The sequence below is a fragment of the Coregonus clupeaformis genome, chromosome 7 (assembly GCF_020615455.1).
Source record: "Coregonus clupeaformis isolate EN_2021a chromosome 7, ASM2061545v1, whole genome shotgun sequence".
Classification (NCBI taxonomy): Eukaryota; Metazoa; Chordata; class Actinopteri; order Salmoniformes; family Salmonidae; genus Coregonus; species Coregonus clupeaformis.
This window is the reverse complement of record NC_059198.1, coordinates 7,236,875-7,251,817: the sequence shown is the minus strand read 5'-3', so window position 1 is coordinate 7,251,817 and position 14,943 is coordinate 7,236,875. Positions and strand designations below refer to the sequence as shown.

The 14,943-nt window shown below is 43.7% G+C and overlaps 2 protein-coding genes across 2 annotated transcripts in view; one reads left to right on the top strand and one right to left on the bottom strand.

Annotated features, from left to right (window-relative positions):
* The window catches only part of LOC121570749 (voltage-dependent P/Q-type calcium channel subunit alpha-1A-like), a 123,705-nt gene extending 119,400 nt beyond the window's left edge, over positions 1–4,305 (top strand). The window contains exon 51 of the mRNA XM_045221010.1: positions 1–4,305. This exon is cut by the window's left edge and continues 621 nt beyond it. Coding sequence (XP_045076945.1) covers positions 1–159 — 159 coding nt within the window. The 3' untranslated portion in view covers positions 160–4,305.
* An 8,074-nt stretch (positions 4,306–12,379) lies between these two features.
* Positions 12,380–13,803, bottom strand: LOC121570368 (immediate early response gene 2 protein). Its single transcript, XM_041881828.2, has one exon. It carries the CDS (start codon positions 13,679–13,681, stop codon positions 13,112–13,114), a length of 570 nt encoding a protein of 189 aa, XP_041737762.2. The 5' UTR covers positions 13,682–13,803; the 3' UTR covers positions 12,380–13,111.
* Positions 13,804–14,943: the final 1,140 nt, after the last annotated feature.

Here is a 14,943-nt window from a genome sequence, read left to right as displayed (position 1 = left end):
CGCCTCCCCAACGGGTACCGCGCCTCCTCCCCCTCCTCGCAACACCACCACGGCCCCACCCACCCCGGGCCCCACAAGGTCCCCCCTCCCCAGCCCAGAGGGCCCCGCACGAAAGGCCTGCACGAACCCTACAACAACACGGATGACAACAGATGCTAGCCTCTGGGGACCATGGAGGGATGGATGGAGGGAGGGCTCAACCACACTGTCTGAGTTATCTGTCCCTACCTCCCAGCCCAGGAAAACACACAGCCAGAGCACTGACCGCCATGAGACAGGGGAAACCAAGGCATGATTCTTTCTTTCTTTCTTTCCTTCTTTCTGTTTGTTTTTCTTTTTGTTTCCTCTGCTGCTCAGTGTTTCCCGGGGATGGAGGGAGTGAGAAAGGTTTTTTTGGGATAGAGGGATGAGGAGGAGGACCACTGAAGGAGGAGTGGAAACTAGTAAACGGGGTATGGAGGACAAACCAATTCCTCCTCCAAAAACTATGGAACCCAGCTCACCGGATGCAAGGAGACAAAAATTCAAAATGTTAAGGGGGGGTGATGCTACTGGATGCTACTGGAAACAAAATAAAAAACCGCCACAACGACCAAGACGTCATCACATAATCAACGCAAAAAACGTTGATATTGCGGAGAACAACCACGTTTTTTGCTTTTCAGAACTAAGTGGGGTTGCGTTAGTTGCAGAAACCAACCACCAACCCCAATGACGGGGAGATATTGATGAGTTTTATCATCTGTGTTTACTGTTAATAATGACATCAGTGACGATGAGCGTTCCACCTGAGTGTGTGTGGGGGACACGGGGGGACACACCCTAACTCTGAAGGAGAGAGGGGGTTATGTAGGAGGAATCTATCCATTACAACCCCCCAACCCAAACAAAAGATTCCGCCCCAACCCAGTAGAGAAGAAACAGTAAAAAGTGGATGATACTAAAAAACAAACATTTTCTTCAGTATTTCTTCTTCTACTCCTGCGGCTGCTTCCTCTTCCGCTTCTTCTTCTTATTATTTTTCCTCTTCCTCTTCTTCTTCGAAACATTGAAGCTTGATTCTTCTGTTGCACCCGCTCAGCTTTGTTGGAACTTGCAGAGTTTAAAAACCTGTGGAATCCTGCATGATGGATACAAAAAATACTGATAACAAAGAGAAACTAGTGTAATGTGGGGGGTCCGTTCTATATTAGTCTGTGGGGTTCTCTCCTTTTCCTGTAATGCCTTTGTTTCTCTCGCTCTTCTCCCTGAGGTGTCCCTCTCTCTCTCTCTTCCTGTGCTGGAGGTATAATCAGGATAGTTAGGATGGATGGAGAGATGTGGCGATGAGGAAGAGAAGAAGAAGGTCCAATACTTTTTTATGTGGAGGGACAGGATGATCTATTTCCCACTTTGTTCTTATTGAAATGCTCTGTGCCAAATTATAACTGTTGATGTGGCTGAGATTGCACAATCATTTTCAAGGAAGTAGATATTTTGTTACTAGGCCTACTTTTATTTCATGGAAGGAAAGAAGGCAGGAAAGTAAGAAAACGCAGACCCCACATATTCTGGGTTCATATTAACAGGGAGTTGAAATTGGGGGAGGAAGTTACAAGCAAGCTCCATGATCCTTATAGGCTCTTCATCAGCTGACACATAGCCTCATTCAAACCAGAGATACGTCTCTAGTCTTCCAGTGTTAGTGTTTGAAAGAGCGATAAAGAGAGAAAGAGAGAGAGAGAGAGAGAGAGAGAGAGAGAGAGCGAGAGAGAGAGAGAGAGAGAGAGAGAGAGAGAGAGAGAGAGAGAGAGAGAGAGAAAGGCAGATGAAAGGAGGGACCCTCTTCATCTTTCGTTTATTTGTTATGAATAGTGATAATGGTTCTATAGATACTGATAACAATACTAACAATAATGATGAATATGATTGTGATAATGACGATGATGATAATTATGATGATGATGATGATGATGATGATGATGACGATGTTCATGCTTGTGAGAGAGAATAATTTTAGTTTTGTATTTGTTTGTTTACTTTCGAATCGGTTGTGCTCGGCGCGTCACCATCTTTGTCTAGTGAGACATTCTGTCCGGCTGGTGGTCCACTGGTTCGGCTGGTGGGCGGAGCTTTGTCAGAGAGGTGCATTGTGGGAACAGGAGTAATCATAGTAATGACTCTGATACAGTGTAATAAGGTGGGGAAAGGGAAAGGAACTTTAAAAAATAGGCATATGAGCGTTCTTTGAGTTGACAGCCTTCTAATGTCAAAAGTCATACAGGAAATCATGTATCTGACCTGCATACTTGTTCATCGGACAGTTGTTTACATATGTTAAGCATTTGGGTAACTATAGGGCAGCTAAATGGTCGCTCTTGCTAAGGTAACGGGGTCTACAGACTAAAGCAGCCCAAATTAATCAGTAATAAGAGACAGAGCTCCTCTACCAGTTTGGCCCTCTAGGTGGCACTGTATGCAATACATTACAGCCCTGTCCTATTGCATCATTGTACATTGTATCACCCCTTCTCTTTTGACTGTCTGATTCCAATGTTTTCATATCTGTCTGTAACTGGGAGTATAAGGTTTAAGTGTTGTCTGTCACTGGTGGAGCACCTCCTTTGTGTTCAGGACATGTAACACAGCCAATCAAAAATTTACAGGACATGAAAATGCATGGGAGAAACAATGACTGGGTCTTTTCTGCCAAACCTCTGTGTCCTGTGTCGCCCTATTCTCTTTTTTGTGTGTCTTTGTGTGCCTCAACCTAACATCCACCCTAATACCCACCGCTGTCCATACAGTCTCTCTCTCACAGTTGCCGGACGTTAGGGATTGCCATAGTGAACCATTCATTTATTATAATTATGTCATTATTATTATTATTATTATTATTATTATTATTATTATTATTATTATTATTATTATTATTACACCCCATGTCAAAACCATTCACGTCAGGTAACAGTGTTTGTTCACTGCTGCCATAGATATAGCGCAGTTAGATCTGCACATATCTGTATTCTGATGTACTGTAACGACATATCCCATGATTCTATGTACCACACTTTGACCAGAAAGTGCACAGGCACATTGCCTTTACAGTGTTCATCTAATGTAGGAATGTCATAGATGTGTATAAGTCACATCACAACACAGATAAGATAGAAATACACAGATACACTCTCAGCATGTAGCTCCTGGCTGTAGCAAGTGTGTGTGTGTGTGTGTGTGTGTGTGTGTGTGTGTGTGTATGGCGTGTGTGTGCGTGTGTGTCTGTGTATGCATGCGTTCTTTTATAGCAAGAATGTGTGTGTATGTTCAATGTGTGTGTACATCAATAGCAGGCTGTTTTCGTTAGATATTTCATTTAATTTGTTTATTTGCTTTGAATATTTTGTCAAAGCACAGTGATGACATTTGAGTTGGTGAGTGTTTGTGTGTGTGTGTGTGAGTTAGCATGTGTTTGTGAGCAAGTGTTTGTGTGGCTGTGTGCAAGATGAGATAAGATGTCAACCACCTTCCAAATGAAACTATGAGAGGCCCTAACATTCACTGTCATTGTGTCCTATACTGACCAACCATCCACTAACAACACATATGTTAAATAACCCCACCGTTACTTCAAAAAGCAATGTATGAGCCGATATGGAAAAAAAAGAGAAATAAAAGCATTTTAAATACCAAAAAAAGACCAAAAAAAGGGAAAATATCTACTTCCATAACTGCATGTGCTATGTGCATGCCACACCGTGGGTGAACAGTCATCTTCAGGAATAAAAAAAAAGAAGAATATGAATTCAGATAAATATATAAATATAGATAGATGTTGTTACTAAGCAACGGTTCCTTTTTCCTTCTATTTTTGAGAACAAAAAAGGTTTTAAAAAATATATTTAAAAAAGAACATGTCAAAAGAGCGACGTGATGACTTTGTTGAGAATCAAAGTTGGTTTGTTTCTTTATGTTGCCAGCTGTTACCTGCAAACATGGAGGTGAGACACTACGCAACCATGTTCAGGACACTACAAAAAAAAAGATAACTCCTATTTTAAAGAAGAGAATCCAGTTAAAAGACATGGAGAGATATCCCTGCCTACTTTTGGGTGGGGTCAGGAGATAGCCAAATCTGATGATGTAACCCTTAAAACTCTGGCTGTGGGGTCTTTTGTCTCTCGCTCACTCCCTCTCTATTTCTCTCTTACTCTGTCTCTCTCACTCTTATCTCTCACACTCTCAACCTATCTCACCGCTATTTCTACCAGTGCATTTTGTAATTCCAGACAGAATTCTTCATAATGAATAAAAACCAGAGAGAATGCACACTGTTGGTCTGGAGAGACTCTTGTTTATTTTTTCTGTGTGTGTTGGTGCTAGTGTATGCTTGAATGTGTGTGTGTGTTTGACTGATAGAGTGTATTATAGTGAGAATGAGAGTGAGTTTGCGTTGGGGTTATAGATTTGGAGAAGTAGAGGCATTTGATGTGTAACAGAGTGTGTTGTTGTGTGTAAGGTAGTGTGTGTGTATGCGCATTTAGGAGTGTAATTAAGGTGTCTGTTTCTAGTGTTCCCCCTGCCTGCCCTGTCCCACTGGGAACAGATTTCAATTCAACCTCTATTCCAACGTAATTTCATTGAAATGACATGGAAACAAAGTTGATTCAACCAATGTGTGCCCAGTGGGGTGTGTTCTGTTCTGTTTCTAGTGTTCCCCCTGCCTGCCCTGTGTGTTCTAGTCTGTTTCTAGTGTTCCCCCTGCCTGCCCTCTGTGTTCTAGTCTGTTTCTAGTGTCCCCCCTGCCTGCCCTGTGTGTTCTGTATACTTTGGAGAGGACAGCTTCAGATCAGATTGCTGCCGCATGTCACATTCCACACCTCTCCTCCCCTCCACAACTCCCCCCTTCCCTAAGCCCACCACATTCTTTCCCTCAACCGACCTCTCTCTGCTCCCCCATCGCCCCATATCCTTCCCTCAACCCTTTTCCTGGCGCTGCCTGTTGGCCAGATGTGAGCCAGGCGGATGTGTGTGAGGTGTCCTGTTCTAATGTCTGTTCTATATATAACCCCCCTAATACTTTATCCCACACACACATCCTCTATCCTCCCCCGCATTCTGCTGCCAGCTCCACTTTCTGTACCCTGTCCCCCTCTATTTCCCCCGTTCTCTCCCTCCCCCTCCCTCTCTCCTTCATTTCTCTCCCCTACTCCCTCCATACCCAGGCCAGACCAAACACACAGCTAGGATGGAAGGCAGATGAAACAACATTGTTCACACTTCATGTGCTAGTATAGCCTACTCTCCAAGGGGCCGATTCTGATTTAGGAAATGTATGCCTTTCCTACGCACACCTTTCAAATCAAATCAAATCAACTTTTATTGGTCACGTACACAGTTTTAGCAGATGTTATTGTGGGTGTAGCGAAATGCTTGTTTTCCTAGCTCCAACAGTGCAGTTTTATCTAACAATTCACAACAATATACACAAATCTAAAAGTAAAATAATGGAATTAAGAAATATATAACTATTAGGACGAGCAATGTCGGAGTGGCATTGACTAAAATACAGTAGAATAAAACACAGTATATACATATGAGATGAGTAAAGCAGTATGTAAACATTATTAAAGTGACTAGTGTTCCATTATTAAAGTGGCCAGTGATTCCATGTCTATGTACAGTGAGGGAAAAAAATATTTGATCCCCTGCTGATTTTGTACGTTTGCCCACTGACAAAGAAATGATCAGTCTATAATTTTAATGGTATGTTTATTTGAACAGTGAGAGACAGAATAACAACAAAAAAATCCAGAAAAACGCATGTCAAAAATTTTATAAATTGATTTGCATTTTAATGAGGGAAATAAGTATTTGACCCCTCTGCAAAACATGACTTAGTACTTGGTGGCAAAACCCTTGTTGGCAATCACAGAGGTCAGACGTTTCTTGTAGTTGGCCACCAGGTTTGCACACATCTCAGGAGGGATTTTGTTCCACTCCTCTTTGCAGATCTTCTCCAAGTCATTAAGGTTTCGAGGCTGACGTTTGGCAACTTGAACCTTCAGCTCCCTCCACAGATTTTCTATGGGATTAAGGTCTGGAGACTGGCTAGGCCACTCCAGGACCTTAATGTGCTTCTTCTTGAGCCACTCCTTTGTTGCCTTGGCCGTGTTTTTGGGGTCATTGTCATGCTGGAATACCCATCCACGACCCATTTTCAATGCCCTGGCTGAGGGAAGGAGGTTCTCAACCAAGATTTGACGGTACATGGCCCCGTCCATCGTCCCTTTGATGCGTTAAAGTTGTCCTGTCCCCTTAGAAGAAAAACACCCCCAAAGCATAATGTTTCCACCTCCATGTTTGACGGTGGGGATGGTGTTCTTGGGGTCATAGGCAGCATTCCTCCTCCTCCAAACACGGCGAGTTGAGTTGATGCCAAAGAGCTCCATTTTGGTCTCATCTGACCACAACACTTTCACCCAGTTCTCCTCTGAATCATTCAGATGTTCATTGGCAAACTTCAGACGGGCATGTACAGTGGGGAGAACAAGTATTTGATACACTGCCGATTTTGCAGGTTTTCCTACTTACAAAGCATGTAGAGGTCTGTAATTTTTATCATAGGTACACTTCAACTGTGAGAGACGGAATCTAAAACAAAAATCCAGAAAATCACATTGTATGATTTTTAAGTAATTAATTTGCATTTTATTGCATGACATAAGTATTTGATCACCTACCAACCAGTAAGAATTCCGGCTCTCACAGACGTGTTAGGTTTTCTTTAAGAAGCCCTCCTGTTCTCTACTCATTACCTGTATTAACTGCACCTGTTTGAACTCGTTACCTGTATAAAAGACACCTGTCCACACACTCAATCAAACAGACTCCAACCTCTCCACAATGGCCAAGACCAGAGAGCTGTGTAAGGACATCAGGGATAAAATTGTAGACCTGCACAAGGCTGAGATGGGCTACAGGACAATAGGCAAGCAGCTTGGTGAGAAGGCAACAACTGTTGGCGCAATTATTAGAAAATGGAAGAAGTTCAAGATGACGGTCAATCACCCTTGGTCTGGGGCTCCATGCAAGATCTCACCTCGTGGGGCATCAATGATCATGAGGAAGGTGAGGGATCGGCCCAGAACTACACAGCAGGACCTGGTCAATGACCTGAAGAGAGCTGGGACCACAGTCTCAAAGAAAACCATTATTAACACACTACGCCGTCATGGATTAAAATCCTGCAGCGCACGCAAGGTCCCCCTGCTTAAGCCAGCGCATGTCCAGGCCCGTCTGAAGTTTGCCAATGACCATCTGGATGATCCAGAGGAGGAATGGGATAAGGTCATGTGGTCTGATGAGACAAAAATAGAGCTTTTTGGTCTAAACTCCACTCGCCGTGTTTGGAGGAAGAAGAAGGATGAGTACAACCCCAAGAACACCATCACAACCGTGAAGCATGGAGATGGAAACATCATTCTTTGGGGATGCTTTTCTGAAAAGGGGACAGGACGACTGCACCGTATTGAGGGGAGGATGGATGGGGCCATGTATCGCGAGATCTTGGCCAACAACCTCCTTCCCTCAGTAAGAGCATTGAAGATGGGTCGTGGCTGGATCTTCCAGCATGACAACGACCCGAAACACACAGCCAGGGCAACTAAGGAGTGGCTCCGTAAGAAGCATCTCAAGGTCCTGGAGTGGCCTAGCCAGTCTCCAGACCTGAACCCAATAGAACATCTCTGGAGGGAGCTGAAAGTCCGTATTGCCCAGCGACAGCTCCGAAACCTGAAGGATCTGGAGAAGGTCTGTATGGAGGAGTGGGCCAAAATCCCTGCTGCAGTGTGTGCAAACCTGGTCAAGACCTACAGGAAACGTATGATCTCTGTAATTGCAAACAAAGGTTTCTGTACCAAATATTAAGTTCTGCTTTTCTGATGTATCAAATACTTATGTCATGCAATAAAATGCAAATTAATTACTTAAAATCATACAATGTGATTTTCTGGATTTTTTGTTTTAGATTCCGTCTCTCACAGTTGAAGTGTACCTATGATACAAATTACAGACCTCTACATGCTTTGTAAGTAGGAAAACCTGCAAAATCGGTAGTGTATCAAATACTTGTTCTCCCCACTGTATATGTGCTTTCTTGAGAAGGGGGACCTTGCGGGCACTGCAGGATTTCAGTCCTTCACGGCGTAGTGTGTTACCAATTGTTTTCTTGGTGACTATGGTCCCAGCTGCCTTGAGATCATTGACAAGATCCTCCCGTGTAGTTCTGGGCTGATTCCTCACCGTTCTCATGATCATTGCAACTCCACGAGGTGAGATCTTGCATGGAGCCCCAGGCCGAGGGAGATTTACAGTTATTTTGTGTTTCTTCCATTTGCGAATAATCACACCAACTGTTGTCACCTTCTCACCAAGCTGCTTGGCAATGGTCTTGTAGCCCATTCCAGCCTTGTGTAGGTCTACAATCTTGTCCCTGACATCCTTGGAGAGCTCTTTGGTCTTGGCCATGGTGGAGAGTATGGAATCTGATTGATTGATTGCTTCTGTGGACAGGTGTCTTTTATACAGGTAACAAACTGAGATAAGGAGCACTCCCTTTAAGAGCATGCTCCTAATCTCAGCTCGTTACCTGTATAAAAGACACCTGGGAGCCAGAAATCTTTCTGATTGAGAGGGGGTCAAACACTTATTATTATAAATACTTAATTTATAACATTTTTGACATGCATTTTTCTGGATTTTTTTGTTGTTATTCTGTCTCTTACTGTTCAAATAAACCTACCATTAAAATTATAGACTGATCATTTCTTTGTCAGTGGGCAAACTTACAAAATCAGCAGGGGATCAAATACTTTTTTCCCTCACTGTATATATGGCAGCAGCCTCTAAGGTACAGGGTTGAGTAACCGGGTGGTATGAAAAATGTATGCACTCACTAAAACTGTAAGTCGCTCTGGATAAGAGTGTCTGCTAAATGACTAAAAATGTAAAATGTATCCGGCTAACGATGGCTATTTAACAGTCTGATGGCCTTGAGATAGAAGCTGTTTTTCAGTCTCTCTGTCCCAGCTTTGATGCACCTGTACTGACCTCGCCTTCTGGAAGATAGCGGGGTGAACAGGCCGTGGCTTGGGTGGTTGATGCCCTTGATGATCTTTTTGGCCTTCCTGTGACATCGGGTTCTGTAGGTGTTCTGGAGGGCAGGCAGTGTGCCCCCGGTGATATGTTGGGCAGACCGCACCAACCTCTGGAGAGCCCTGTGGATGCGGGCGGTGCAGTTGTCGTACCAGGTGGTGATACAGCCCGACAGAATGCTCTCAATTGTGCATCTGTAAAGGTTTGTGAGGATCTTAGGGGCTAAGCCCCTTCTTGAACACTAAAGTGACAGTTATAAATGTATGTGGGTATTACTGAAGGTGGCTCCCGATAGTGGCTAATATTTAACATGATAAAATTGTAAAATAAAACAGAGAAAAGCCCAGGCATATAATTAAAACATTCTAAAGCGCATACATCAACTGGGCTGGTTTGGCCCTACAGAAGCCTATAGTTTGGTTCTCCAAATTTAATCCATTAAAAAAATGTATGATGGTACAGCTATTTATAGCCTACTTAACTGTGGAAAAGGGGCAGCAATACATGTCATGTTGATATGATTTTCAGTTTGCTTCCACATGACTGGTTTCACATTCGTCTCCAGGGATCATAAGGAAAAATCATATATTTTTTTATTACAATCCCTTCTCCAAATGGATTCCTCATTTACCTAGCTCTTATCAACAGCTCTTACAGTGCATTCGGGAAGTATTCAGACCCTTTCCCTTTTCCCACATTTTTTCCCCTCATCAATCTACACACAATACCCCATAATGACAAAGCGATAACAGGTTTTTAGAAATGTTTGCAAATGTATTACAAATAAAAAACAGAAATTCCTTATTTACATAAGTATTCAGACACTTTGCTCTGAGACTCTAAATTGAGCTCAGGTGCATCCTGCTTCCATTGATCATCATTGAGATGTTTGTACAACTTGATTGGAGTCTACCTGTGGTAACTTCAATTGATTGGACATGCTTTGGAAAGGCACAAACCTGTCTATATAAGGTCCCACAGTTGACAGTGCATGTCAGTGCAAAAACCAAGCCATGAGGTCGAAGGAATTGTCCGTAGACAGCCGAGACAGGATTGTGTCGAGGCACAGATCTGGGGAAGGGTACCAAAATATTTATGCAGCATTGAAGGTCCCCAAGAACACAGTGGCCTCCATCATTCTTAAATGGAATCAGTTTAGAACCACCAAGACTCTTCCTAGAGCTGGCCGCCGGGCCAAACTGAGCAATCGGGGGAGAAGGGCCTTGGACAGGGAGGGGACCAAGAACCTGATGGTCACTCTGACAGAGCTCTAGAGTTCCTCTGTGGAGATGGGAGAACCTTCCAGAAGGACAAGCATCTCTGCAGCAATCTACCAATCAGGCCTTTATGGTAGAGTGGCCGGACAGAAGCCACTCCTCAGTAAAAGGCACATGAAAGCCCGCTTGGAGTTTGCTAAAAGGCACCTAAAGGACTCTCAGACCATGAGAAACAAGATTCTCTGATCTGATGAAACCAAGATTGAACTCTTTGGGCTGAATGCCAAGCGTCACGTCTGGAGGAACCTGGCACCATCCCTATGGTGAAGCATGGTAGTGGCAGCATCATGCTGTCGGGATGTTTTTCAGTGGTAGGGACTGGGAGACTAGTCAGGATTGAGGGAAAGATTAACTGAGAAAAGTACAGAGAGATCCTTGATGAAAACCTGCTCCAAAGCGCTCAGGACTTCAGACTGGGGCGAAGGTTCACCTTCCAACAGGACAAGTCTCTGAATGTCCTTGAGTGGCCCAGCCAGAGCCCGGACTTGAACCCGATCTAACATCTCTGGAGAGACCTGAAAATAGCTGTGCAGCAACGCTCCTCATCCAACCTGACAGAGCTTGAGAGGATCTGCAGAGAATGGGAGAAACTCCCCAAATATAGGTGTGCCAAGCTTGTAGCATCATCCCCAAGAAGGCTCGAGGCTGTAATCGCTGCTGAAGGTGCTTCAACAAGTACTGAGTAAAGGGTCTGAATACTTATGTAAATGAGGGGGGGGGTATACATTTGCAAACATTTCTAAAAAAAAGCTGTAATTGCTTTGTCATTATGTGGTAATGTGTGTAGATTGATGAGGAATTAAAAAAAAACATCCATTTTAGAATAAGGATGCCAGCATAACAAAATGTGAACAAAGTCAAGGGGTCTGAATACATATCGAATGCACTGTATCGATTAATAAATTACAGTGCATGGATAATGCTGATATTTCTATAGGAAAAAGAAAGTAGACGTTTTTTCCACTTGGAACTGGCAGGTTCGCTCGAGCTTATTTATGGTTTCCTCGCACATAAAGGTGGTGGAATTATGAGGGAATTAAGTTAAGGTCATAATACAGCATATCTGCAAACACACCTCCACCACACCTTAGTTTATTAGATCTCCATGCTATTCTCCTGCTTAAATTCAAGGTCAGAATAAGCATAGAGAAAAAAGTGCATACGTAGGGAATTACTTTCCATTTACACGTGCTTAACTTGGTTCGGAATCGGCCCCCAGCAGTGCACACACAAACACCAATTTGTAAACACTCATGAAGGTGAGAAAGGGAAAGCAGCCCCTTAATGCCATTTCAAAACAAAACTTGAGCTCAGTGGCCCACAGTTGTTCACGCTGTATTTTGTCTGGTTATCTGACCAGATTCTTGGTCCAGAAGCAGGGGCCAGTCGTGCAGAGACATGCCCAGAGTGACCTGCATGCCACTGGGAGAACAGTGCCCCATGTCTGACCCTACCCCACAGCTGCCAGGGTGGCACAATAGACCCTCTCTCTCAATTTTTCAGAGGGCAACAACAAAAGTGTGTGTGTGTGTGAGAGAGAGCAAGAGCGAGAGAATAGCAATGACACAGCGGGCTTCCGACTCATCACACCCATCAACGTTTCCTCCATGGGACAATATTCTTATTACCCTTGTTTCTTTAGTGGCGTGGACTCCATACCACACCCACATCCGCCCAACCACTGGGTACAGACGTCAGTTCAATATTTAGTTTTTATTTACATTTGGTTGAGTTGTCAACTAATGTGAATTCAAAAAAAATGTCTCCATGTCATCAGGATTTAAGTTAAAAGTTGGGTGAAAAAAGAATCCAATCAGTTTTCCACGTAGATTCAATATAAACACAGATTTTTCAAGGTTGAAATGAAGTGGAAACAACGTTGATTCAACCAGTTTGTGCCCAGTGGGCACCCATGTCATGATGAATAGTTTCCACAAGGCTACAACAAGTTAAAAGGAAACGAGACAAAGTTCAAGTTCATTATAAAACGTTTTAATAAATACAACTGAGGTAGTGTCATTGGAATGGTTTGTTTCACAGTTTTGGTTATCAGTGTCGATACAATTCATTGTGGGTTCGTATGCAAGAAAAGTTCCACAGTTTTATCCAATTAACATACAATTCAAAATTAACAAAATATAAATTTGAATGCATCACATTCAGAACAGTTCACGGATCAGTTTATGTTTATGTAATAGACCAAATGTTTGGATTACTGGGACCCACAACAGTGATTAATAGCAAATAGTAGGTATTTTCAGCACCATGGCGCACGTGTAGGCTATACAAGTCCGTGTAACCAGCACTATTCCGTCGGTTTAGGCTTGTGCCGTGTATTGTATTCAGTCCTTTTCGACCAGGCCCAACCCTAGAAAGTATTAGACCAAACAATGTTCTCCTGTCTCCCGTCCGCCAGCGGGGAAAGCCACATCGGGAAAACAGGAACTCTTTTACGTTAACGATCAGTCCCATCTTTCACAAAACAAGCTCCAAGTTTCGGGAGAAATCTCCACTGAGTTCCCGAGACAGACCCGTTTCCAACATTAGAGACCACAGCGTTGTATAGTGTCTTAACGCATATGCGGCCTCCTCTCGCTCTTCCCAGCTCATACCTGGATAGTTTTTCGCATTGCGCATTCCTTCTGCTCGGTCACAAAAGTTTAGTTATGAACCCAAATCAAAGCAAACTCTTCATTGTCGCTTCAAAATGCTGAAATTGCTCTTAATATGGGTACCGATGAGACGAGGGAGTCCCCACCGACACCGTAGCAATTCACAGAGCTCAATATGAACGTATTTCTCCCTTGCTCCATTTTCGCTTTCTTGCAGGGGAGGAAGTCGGGCTCCGCGGCGGCTTTGCCCCGTCTCTTCCTGGCGTTACGGTCAGGCCTCGACGGGCCCCGGTTCTCCTTGTCTTCTCGACCTGCTGTTACACTGGAGTGCAGCGGGTGTGAGTTCGTTTCGTCCTCGGAGGATACTGCACTCTCCTGGGGCTGGGGGGTCGCGGGTAGTCCAGAAGGAGACGAGGAAACCTCCCTCTCCAAACGGTCTCCAGTTGTTTCCTCCATCGGTGACTCTTGCTGGACCAGCTCAGCTGCTGTCGTGGTTTCACAACTGACCTGCGATGCGTGGTAGATATCCCGGGCGGACTGCATCACGAGCGTCAGCAGCAGGCTCCGATGGAGACGGTGTCCCCCGCGCTGGGCGCGCGAGCTGTACAGTTTGCCTAGAGCTTGGACCATAATCCTCTTGGCCTCAGCGCTGACCTCCATATTGTTGCTTATTGTTGATCTTAAAACGTTTAAAGACTCGTTAATTTGATTGCCAAAACTTTTGACTTTTCTTTACCGTTAGGGCCTAGCTTCTCTGAACTTCACACACATAAAGACATAAAGGTGCCTGTACAAGCCGCTTTATTATAACTTCTCTGACGTCAGTGGCTCTTTGTCATATGAGAGGTGTAAGTTCCTCCATGAGCTCCACCTACTTCCCCTATGCCAAAAGCCCCACAAGACCTGCGGAAAACGTGTAGCCTCCTACACTATATTTAGACAACTATTTATGACTAGACAAATGTTTAAGCTGTGTTTATTTGTACCACATTTATGTTTGCATAATTTGTCATTTGAACAACCGAATATCAATGCAATTCTGACTACTGTCAACAGTCCATACACTGTATAGGCTAATGAGAAACCAGAAACCTGAGAAACCAATTACATTCATAAAATATTGGTGCTATTTAATTTTTGCATCGTCTCAGTATCACTAGGCTAATTGTGTGTGTGTGTGTTCGGTGTGTGGCATCTATTGTTAAGTGGTTTGGAATTGCATTTAGTTCTCTTGTGTAAGTGGACTGCTGCTATCTTGGACATGTCTCTCTTGCAAAATAGATTAGCCTATAGGCTAATTAAAGTTTAAATGAAAAATTAACATTTGTGACTGTTCCAATTTTTTTAATTAATCCTTTTAACAAAAATGATATGGCTCTAAGGCTAACAGCCATGCCTCAACAGCCTTATATTTAGCTGCTGGTATCAGGTCAAGACCACCAATCAAAACCATTATATAATGATTTTCTTCTGGGAAAAGCTGTGTTGATAACTTACTCTTGAATCTTCATGTTTTTCTTGTGCCACATTACTATAATATTACTCCCATGGATGATGTTTCTCAGGGGGGTTATCGACAGATGCCCATATAAAGCACATCCGACAGGTAACAGAGGCGCGCGCGCTGCAGTGGAAAACCCGTGAAGCGCGTGGGAGACCCTTGCTCCCGGTGGCCATATAAAGTGCGAACCATTAGGGATTGCGTCAGAATACATCTCCTTATATGGTGTTGTCACAACTGTGCTCTCTGTTTCCCTGAGCCCAAATATGGGCTTCGGGAGCGCGCTTAATCCAGTGGTAGCGCGCTTGGGGTCAACTCAACTCGTCTATTTTGGAATGCACATCTGGCAGCAAGGATGCCGCTAGAAATCTGACATTATTGATGAAAAGAGCAATCAAACTATCAGTCAACTGTCTCTGGA